Genomic DNA, 9,943 nt, shown 5'->3' with positions numbered 1-9,943 from the left:
TGCACAACTACTAGAGGAAGTTAGAGCTAAGCTAACCCTACCGGAGCTCACGAGAGCTAATAATTACCCTACCGCATTACACAAAATTAAGCTCACCGGAGCTCGTGCGGTAGTAGATGCAGCGGCGCTCAGTCGTCGTCGTCGGAGGAGGAGAGCTCGACGTAGATGCGCTCTTGCGCAGTGGCTTCGCGGCGCCACTCCTCCACCTTGTCGCCAAAGGCGAGGGCCGACGCGACACCCTGCTCGTAGAGCACGATGTCGATCTCCTCGTCCCTCTGGCGGCGTTGCCGGTCCTCTTCCGCCTCCAGCGCACTACGCGCTAGCAGCGCGGGTAAAAGGGTGTCCGCCTCTGCCGGGGGGAGGAAGTTCTCCGGTCCGACGACGGCCCCGGCCCCACCTCGGCCTCCGGGCCCATCTTCACCGAAGAGAGCTCCTCTAGCTCCCTCTTCACCGAGGGGAGGGAGGAGCGCGAGCTCGACGCCTCGCAGGAGCTGCCGGAGAAGAGGCGTACGTGCGCGCGGTCGTACTCCTCTGTCTCGCGACGGAGGAGCGACGACGGCGACAACAGGGCCCAGTGTGTGTACCGCAGGGCGGCGCGCTTTCGCATCGCGTTGGATCTGATGCGACGCGCCCTCTCGGGGTTGTTGTTGCCACGGCGACCGGAGTTGGCCATTTTAGGCGGTGGATTGGAACGGCTACGCGGCAGATTGAAGGCGCGCGCGGCTGAGGCGCCGGAAGTGAGGGGTGGGGTTTTTTCGCGACGTCGGAGGGATAGGGTTCGCACACGTATCCAAGAGCCGAAACCGTAGATATAGTGGTCGCGGGTCTCGTTTACAGGCCACGGAAAAAATAACCGAGACTCATTTACGATGCCTGTTCTGACAGTTAAAATGAACCAAATCCGTATAATCATTGAAATTTTACAGTTTCAATAATTATACGGAGTCTGTAAGAAATGCTCTAATGCAGCGAGGCGGGCGGGATTACTAGTTTGTCTCAAAAGGTACTACAACTGGTACACTGTGGGAGCTAATTCGAGGGAGGCCACCTTTTTGTTTCATCGAGCACTTGGGTTCAGTATCATATGTTATTTTTCTTCAACTACGAGGGGAAAAGTGAAGTTTGTTCCTTACTTTTCAAGCGAGCTAGTACTGGAAACACAAAAAATGTGAGTTAGTACTAATATAAATTAATCAGTAAGAGACCCATGCATGGCTGAGCTTCCTAAATATAAGTCTTTTTAGAGATTTCACTAGTGGACTACATACGGATGTATATAGACATACTTTAGAGTATAGATTCAATCATTTTGCTTTGTATGTAGACCCTTAGTGAAATCGCTTAAAAGACTTATATTTAGGAACGGAGGGAGTAAGAGCATGGTTAATAGTATAGCCAACTGCTGGCTATAAGCCATCTTATAGCTAGCTTGCACAATAGTTAGCTATAAAAGAGTACTATTTTTATCACATATGACCCACCTTTCATTCTCAAAAAGCACCTAGGAGCACGTGCTAGAGCTGGTTTTTCACGAAGAGTCCACTTCCCTTCTCTCTCCTCTTCTCTCTCATCCAACTCAGCAAAAAAAATAAAGGCTTGTTTGGTTCATGACTAACTTTGACACAACTAACCTTAGGCAAAGTGTGGCTAACAAAATGAACACCACAAGTGTGGCAAGATTTGGTAAAAAATTGAGTGTATGACATGTGGACCATATAACTAGAAAAGTGTGGCAAGCCACAAGTGCGGCAATGAACCAAACACATGCCTAAGGTATTGTGGCATGACAACCTTAGGCCGGGAACCAAACAACCCATAATATTTTAATCCTTACAGCCTGCTGACCGTATCTTATTGTACTTGTTTTAAGTATGAACTATTATCCAGCAAGCATACTTGCGTGCATGGAATTTAGCTGTAGTTTTGGACGATGCACCTACATATATGCATAAAAATAGTCTGGCAATTGGTTTACCAACCGGCAGTGCATATGCGTCAGTATGCATATTATACAGTGGTTACGAGATCCCCATCAGTTAGTACCACTATCATCGAGGCAGCGACTGCATTATTATTCCCAACGCTGACCAAAATGCATATGCATGGGAATCATGGGATGGGGGCAACTCTGTCCGTCTTCTGTACTGTACTATCATGTCCGTCTTCTGTATCATATAAGTATCTTGGATTATGCAGCTCTACAGGATCTACAGAAATGTTCCTGATTCGTTAAAAATGATGGGACTTTTTTTGTAACTTGGATAAGGAAGAGCAGGCTCACTCAGTGGGTCACTGCGTTGTACGATTACAAGTAGTTTTCTTGAAGTCAAACTAGTGCATTCCTTCAATAATAATAATAAAAAAAGAGTCAAAAGTGTCGGCAATGAATACAGTTGTTAAGCTGGGTGCTGCAGCCGGTGCTACCGTTGAGTCGTTGACCAAAGAAATTTTAGTTGCCGCTGGAAAAGCACACTTGTGCTCGGTAAGAAACAAGAACGAGCAAAAAAATCTCTTTGTCCTCCTTTGGTTTGAAGGAATCTTATAGGAATTATATAGGATAGGATTTCTATAGAAAAATAAATACTTTAAAGCCTTTTGGTTTGTAGGAACAGACTCCTATTACTATGGAGATTCTTTTTATATCCTTCACTTTTCATAGGAAAATAACATTAGCCTAAAGAAAATAAACCATTTGATGTAAATCAGAGGGCATCTTCTTTTCTAATCCTATTCATAGGATTTAAGATAGCACATGCATCTCAATTACTATGAATTTTCTATTTTTATTATTTTTTACCCTATTATATACCAAAGGAGGCCTTACATTGTCAAAGAAGTAGTTCAGAAATGTCTTGATTTTATTTTTTTGAGCCGTGACAGTAGAATAATTGTTCGACGGAAATTTTGAAAAATATTACTAGTGTGACAAGCGAGAACAAATAGTACTACTAGTACCAGAACTCATGTTTGTACGCTTTCCTTGTAATGCCACGTTGCTCATAATTCACACATGTCACTGAACTTGGGACCTTTTTCTTAAAAGGTTCACTGTTTTTTTATGTTTGTAACAAAAGATTTTTACCCATGCATGTCCTGGGAACTCTGCCTTGCTCCCATGGAAAGGAAAGCGACGCCTGACCTTAACCAAACCCATACCCACTGACTCCCCGGTCCCAGCCCAAGGATACGGGCCCCCTAGACACAGAGCGCTTTTGCACGCCACAATAGAACAGTGTTGCTGATCTAAAAAAAACAGTGTAGTAGAACAGTGCTGCCTTGCCCTTCCCCTCTTTCTTTCTCTGTGCCTGCTGCTGCTACTGCTCGCTGACCGCGTGCGCTCAGCTCGAAGACCTTCTCTCCCCTCCCTCTTCTCTTCTCCTGACAAACAAACCATCTCATCTCATTTTGGAGAGAGAGAGAAGAGAGAGAGAGAGGCACCGTCGCGGAGGGCCAACGGGAGGGATTCTTGGATGTGACAAGCCGAGCTTTCCCGATCAAAGCAGGCCGCGAAAGCCGCCTCCCTCGCTCTTCCATAGAAGGCACGAGAAGAAGCAGTCGTCTTCTCCGCAGCGCACACCCGTCCTCCCCTCTTCCTCTTCACTTCACGGGAAGAAGAGCTAGGATCATCTGTGGCTCACGGGACTCACCAGGCTTGCCTCAAGAGGTGCGTGCGTCTGTACTCTGTACATGTCTTGCCTTCCTGATCCTCGCCTCCTTCAGTCCTTCTCCAAAGCAGGGAGATTTGTCAATGTATCATCTTTGCATTTTTCTCCTCTTCCTCCCCTCAACATGTTCTTCCCCGGGAGGTTGGTTGGGCGAGCGGTTAGCGTTGCTCCCTTTATTTCATTTGATTGATGATTTGATTCTGGGGCATCAGACAACTACATTTGCCATGTGCCGTATGCTTCAGCAGTGCCTGCCAGTGCCAAGTCTCAACATAACCACTTGTTCTGCTCAAGATTCGCTGCTTCACCCCGTCCCTTTTACCTCTGTTTGTTTATATGAAGTTCTGGGCTGGGCTGGGATGGAAGATAGGGCTGCTTTGGCTGTGTTGCTGGATCTGCTCATTTGTGCTCCTGTTTATCTTCCCACTGCCACTGAATCAATCAAACCCCTTCCTTAAAACACCCTAACACTGTCCGTCCCTACTCTCTCTCTCCAGCAGCAACAGTTGCTGGCATTTATGTGTTGCTTTACTTCCTTTCAACTATAGTAGGAGTACTACTAGTAATGTTGGGTGAGTAGGTACACTCATCTTCCCATCCCATTTTCTCCCTCAACTTGAATGGTTCTGGGCTTTCCTGGTTCAGCAAACGGCATTGCATGGTTTTCTACTGTACTTTCACTATCCTTTCTGTGTTTTCTACTGGCCGCTGGGTGGTGACATTTGGTGACAGTCACAGTACCTGTGTGTTCATTGTGAGCCTATAAAGAGGATTTGCAGTACACACTTGCTAGTAGTTTGTAGTATTAAGCTATCTACAAAGCTGGAACCTTTATTGCATTTGGTAGTTGGAGAGATCCTTCTTGCCCTTTTGGTAGGACTAATAGCCCAGGTTGTCTACCAGTGACTCGTCGCCATTTTCTTGCTTTTTTCAGTCCCACTTCTCTCCAGTCATCCATGTCTTTTTCCCTTAAGACAATGACCGCCGCTTCTGAATTGTGCTGAATAGTGTGCAGCTGATGTGCTTTGGGAGCCACGGCAATGGCTTCGCTTGTGCCCGGGGTCCTCCTCAAGCTCCTTCAGCACATGAACAGCGACGTCAAAGTCGCAGGCGAGCACCGGTCGTCCCTTCTTCAGGTCGTCAGCATTGTTCCCGCGCTTGCTGGGAGCGATCTCTTCACCAACCAGGGGTTCTACCTCAAGGTGTCTGACTCCTCGCACGCGACCTACGTTTCCCTGCCGGAGGACCAGCATGATCTCATATTGAGTGACACAATTCAGCTGGGCCAGTTCATCCATGTAGACCGTCTTGAGGCCGCCACCCCGGTGCCTATCTTGAGGGGAGTCAGGCCGGTTCCAGGCCGACATGCGTGCGTCGGCACTCCCGAAGACCTTTTCATGACTAGTTCCTCCAAGTTTCTTGGCGAGAAAAAGGCACCACCACCAGCCAATGGTTCCAAGGATGCAGGGGGCTTGTCACTGGAGAAAGAGCAGAGCAAGTTAGAGAAACTAAATGCTTCTGTGAAGAACAACGGGACAGAAAGCAAGAAACCGCAGCTGACCAAGTCGAATTCTTCGCTCTCCAAACAAGCGCTGGCCAGCCTTTTCGACAAGAAGGAAGTGGTTAGTTCAAAGGTGAAGTCAAACAATCCTAGGTCGACGCCTTCATCCCCTACCAGTGTACATTCTCTACCTGCATCGTTTGAAAGATTCTCAAATGATATGAAGCAGAGAACAAAAGTGAAAGGAGCAGACAAGTCATCACCATCTAAGTTATCCTTGTTGGAAAAAGCAGCTTCTGTGTTGAAGGTTACTACAGCTGGGAGGAAGTCCTCTGCAGGCAACTCCCTAAGTAACACTCTGTTAAGTCTTGAATCGGGACCAAAGGCGTTGAGAAGAAGCTGGGAAGGGAAGGCAGATGCAAACATCAAGGGCAATTCAGATTCAAAGGGAGCCAAAGCTGACAAGAAGCCTGATATTAGAAGCACATCGGTATGCTGACTATGCTTGTTGTTTATATTGGTAAATGTGTGTCACATTCAATTTGTGCTTAGTGCTCTAATGATATACTCCCTTAGTTCCTAAATATAAGTCTTTTTAGAGATTTCATTATGGACTACATACGGAGCAAGATCAGTGAATCTACACTCTAAAGTATGTCTATATACATCCGTATATAGTCCGTAGTGGAATATCTAAAAAGACTTATATTTAGGAACGGAGGGAGTAGGATCTAGGAAACTATCTTCTGAACATCTTGCTCACCTTCTAAGAATGGTTTAGATCATACCAATGCTTGAACTTGCTATTATTCATTTTAGTGCCTATCTCCATACAATATTCAAAATGACTAAGCACTATTAGTTGTTTTGTGACTAGACTCCTAGACGAAGGCCGCCACCACCAGCAGATGAGAAGCCCTCACACAAGGATGATACTAAGATTCAGACTCCTCCAAGGAAGAGCACAGCAAGTGCTCCGTCAGATGATTCTGACCGACCGGTGAATAAGCATCTTTCTCCTATAAGAAGGACATCTGGGGTTTTAAGCAACACCAATATTACAAATTTAGTGAAGATTGCTGCAAATAGCAAAAAGTTGACGGACGCAAGCACTTCATGGACGGCACTTCCTCCATCACTTGCTAAATTAGGAAAGGTACGGATAGCTCATTCACATGGTCACTAACTGTTAATACTCATCTAGCATTTCTAACTTTCTGGCACCTTGAGTATGCTGTCTTTTTATGATTATCTACTGAATAAATAAATCCACAATCAAAGTTTTTCACTGATGTGTGGATATACGAATATATTTCACTTCCTTTTTTATTTACATCTTGCTGTTGCTGTAAATATTTTCATTTCATTTAAGCCACGGAATGATGCAAATATGGAACTGCCTGCTAGCAATGTACTCCCTTCGTTCACAAATATAAGATATTTTAACTTTTTCTGAATTGGATGTATATAAACACGTTTTAGTGTGTTTGTTCACTCATTTCAGTTTGTACGTAGTCCATATTGAAATACCCAGAACATATTATATTTGTGAACGGAGGGAGTACCATTTTTTTTGCCAAGGAGGGGGTGATAAGATAACAGTTTGGCATGTGGTGGTTAAATGCTTTATGTTATGTACTTGTTCTTCATGATTTTACTATATTTTGTTACAGGAGCTTCTCAAATACAGGGATGCTGCACAAATGGCTGCGGTTGAAGCCATGCAAGAAGCTTCTGCTGCAGAGAGCTTACTTCGATGTTTAAGGTAATTTTTATCCTCTCATTACATAATTTAATTTTAGTGAGGACATATATAATTAACAGCAATTCATGGCATTGCTGTGTCAATTGCCTTCAAGAGTCTAATATTCAATGACCTTGAATAGCCCACTTTTTTAGCTTTTCCGTTAATTCCTCTTTCTATGACAGTACCTCAATACTTATTTTCAAATGCATCTTTAGTTTATAGGCTGGCACCTATGTTAGCTCTTATTATGTTGGAAAGTCCTTAGATGTACTGAATAATACTTGCTTAAAAAGTAAGAAATGAATTCTTCCAGTACAATGTGCAACCACCATATGCAATTATATCCAACTTTACCATATTGCTCCTTAAGTTATGCTTTGAGCATGCAACATAAAACAATTTTATAGATAGCATCCAAATTTCACATGGCTTCTAACCGTTGACAGCCTTGATAAGTTGATACTCCACATCTGTTGATGTACACCTCACATGGTTCCGAAAATAATTGACACGTTGCAAATGTCTTGGCACTAGAGCTGGCTTGGATGTGGCAATGATGCCATCAACCATCTTGGCTGGCTCCCTCTCCTTTTGACACATACACGGACTTGTGATTATTTCTGCACATGTTTGGAGCTTACACTCCACATGTTCTTCTCACAGACAGCCAAGGATGTGCCAGTGTTCATCTTCACACAGTGTGTGTGTGTGCTGATGCTTGTTCAGAAGTACATCCTACTTGTACTTGCCGATGTAATGTGTCCTCTAGGAATATTAACTGTTATAAAAGCAAATGCATTGTATTTTCTTTTACTTCCAGCTCTGCTCACATAAGAGTTTTACAGTAACACCAACATTACAGTTCATCAGAATGTGAACTAGTACTATGTAACATTGATGCAGTAAGAACTTGATTACCTTCACTGTTGTTTGTTGGTCTGAGCAGCTCGTACGCCGAGGTGAGCTCGACGGCGGAGGAGCAGAACCCGCAGCTAGCCGTGGAGCAGTTCCTCGCTCTGCACTCAGCCATGTCGCGTGCCACCGTCGTCGCTGACTCGCTTGCCAAATCTGCTGCAGCGACCTCTACAGCGACTTCACCGGACCGATCAGCAGCGAGCGAAGCCGCGAGCATCGACGAGGAATCCCTTGCCGTTGCAGCGGAGCGCCGCCGCCGCGCAGCATCCTGGGTCGGCGCCGGTCTCGCCACTGACCTCTCCGCCTTCTCCCTCTACAACCTCAGGCCGGCCCCCGCCAATACGTCCTCTCCGCTTGCCGTCGTGCTCGTCGACGAGTCGGTGAAGCCGGCTGCGACAACGAAGGCATCGCCACCAGCGAAGTCGCGGCTGTCGCCCGCGAAGGGGAAGGGGAGGCCGGCCCATGTCGTGGCGGCGGCGGCGGCGGCGGCAACGGCTACCCCTCCGCCGGAGTGGGAGAGGGGAGGCGGCACGGAGGAGAGGGGCGAGCTCGCGAGGCGGCTCGGTGAGGAGGCAAGGCGGTGGTTCCTGGAGTTCGTAGAGCGGTTCCTCGACGCCGACGTGGCGGCAGCTGCGCCATGGGACCGCGACCGTGCAGCCAGGATGCTTCCGCAGCTGAAGCGCGTCAACGACTGGCTCAGCGAGATCGGGAAGCCGTCCCCGGTGGAACCGCCGCCTCCGCCCCCCGACGCGGACGGCGAGGAGGCCGCCGCCGCGGCGCCCGCCACTGCATCCAATGGCGTGCCCGAGCAGACGATAGAACGGCTGAGGAAGAAGATCTACGAGTACCTCCTCACCAACGTCGACTCGGCCGCCGCCGTGCTCGGTGAGACGTCGCCGGCGGCAAACGGGAGGAAGGGGTGACATGGGCTGTGTACATTTCGTGGTGGCACTAAGGAGGTTTCGTTGGGCCGGGCCTTTTGGAAGCGAAGTTTTTTTTTTGGTTGTGGCAAGAAGTGTGTCTCACTTTTTTCTCAAAGGAAAATGTCTGGCCCATTAAGTGCGATTTTTCATTATCTTTGCCTTTTGTTTTTCAAGTACACAGAAAAAGGTGGAGAAAGCGGTGGTATAGATGGCAAGGTGTTATTCTATTTTTTTTGCGGGTGGCAAGGTGTTATTTCATGCATAGCTTTTGTGTCATGAAAATAATGGCTTGCTTGATCTCAGAAATAAAGATACTTTCATAATTTGTGTAAATAAAAAAAATAAAAAATATCTACCATATGGATTAATAGTAAATACTAAGAAAAGGTAAAGAAGTAACTCCCTTGGTCACGATTGCAACACTAGAGCCACTATATTTTGCTCCTCGTTCCAAAAGGCAAGTTGGTTTTAAAAATATTTAAGGTCCAACAATAGAATATTCCTTCTGGATTTAAGTTCAAAGATCTGTTTAGTTGAAAAGGCAGAGAGGGTCTATTCAGGATTAGACTGTTTAAAGTTGAAAAGTGAGAGAGTCTATCATGGTTGGACTGTTTTTGGTGATGGCATGAACTTGAGAAAAAGCAAAGTCCATTTGCATAGTACATACCCCCTCCGTCTCAAAATGTAAGACGTTTTTTAACACTATGTTAGTATCAAAAAATCTCCTACATTTCGAGACAAAGAGAGTAAAATATTATTTTTATTCAAATTTAAGCTTTAGTCAAATTCTTCGCATAATATGTTATTTACAACTACAAAAGCATAGCCATACAAAAAACATTTCTAAAATTCCCATAAAAACGTTTCCAAATAAGAATCCAATTGTTTTGGTAACGTTTCATAACACCATCTGATTAGTTTAGTAATTGTTGATTCAAGCATGAATGCATGGTCTTAGATATTAAAGTGTATGTTTAGTTTGTTGAGTGAATTGTACAAAATCTCATATTGAAAGGAACATATAAGTGTGTTAAAAAAAGGAACATATAACACTTCATCAGGCCTGTGGAGTCTTTTACTCTATTTTTTTCAGAACCACACAATTGTGCTAATAACTCATAGAATCACACATCTCATGACAGGGGGCATCGGTGCATGCTCATTAGATGAAGAAAAACGAGGACGCTGACAT

At 45.5% G+C, this 9,943-nt stretch overlaps 1 protein-coding gene across 4 annotated transcripts; it reads left to right on the top strand.

The window, feature by feature from the left end:
- Positions 1-2,834: 2,834 nt before the first annotated feature.
- On the top strand, positions 2,835-8,978 carry LOC123410563 (AF4/FMR2 family member 1-like). 4 transcript variants are annotated; one of them, XM_045103507.1, is made up of 6 exons: positions 2,835-3,664; positions 4,674-5,299; positions 5,396-5,656; positions 6,044-6,322; positions 6,840-6,931; positions 7,860-8,978. In XM_045103507.1, exons 2-6 carry the CDS (start codon positions 4,706-4,708, stop codon positions 8,749-8,751), a joined length of 2,118 nt encoding a protein of 705 aa, XP_044959442.1. In that variant the 5' UTR covers positions 2,835-3,664; positions 4,674-4,705; the 3' UTR covers positions 8,752-8,978. The 4 variants fall into 4 exon arrangements, with proteins under 4 accessions (XP_044959442.1, XP_044959441.1, XP_044959440.1 ...); XM_045103506.1 differs by having other exon boundaries at positions 4,681-5,656; XM_045103505.1 differs by having other exon boundaries at positions 4,674-5,656.
- The last annotated feature ends 965 nt before the right edge of the window (positions 8,979-9,943 follow it).

The sequence above is a fragment of the Hordeum vulgare genome, chromosome 7H (genome assembly GCF_904849725.1).
Source record: "Hordeum vulgare subsp. vulgare chromosome 7H, MorexV3_pseudomolecules_assembly, whole genome shotgun sequence".
NCBI classification, from domain to species: domain Eukaryota; kingdom Viridiplantae; phylum Streptophyta; class Magnoliopsida; order Poales; family Poaceae; genus Hordeum; species Hordeum vulgare.
The sequence above is the reverse complement of the archived record's forward strand: the minus strand, read 5'-3'. Positions and strand labels throughout refer to the sequence as shown.

Excerpts from the sequence above, each read along its gene's own strand:
- LOC123410563 (XM_045103506.1), top strand. The coding sequence starts at position 4,706 with ATGGCTTCGCTTGTGCCCGGGGTCCTCCTCAAGCTCCTTCAGCACATG. Across the intron at positions 6,323-6,839 it reads CACTTGCTAAATTAGGAAAG|GAGCTTCTCAAATACAGGGA; the intron begins GTACGGATAGCT and ends ATTTTGTTACAG. Across the intron at positions 6,932-7,859 it reads AGCTTACTTCGATGTTTAAG|CTCGTACGCCGAGGTGAGCT; the intron begins GTAATTTTTATC and ends TGGTCTGAGCAG.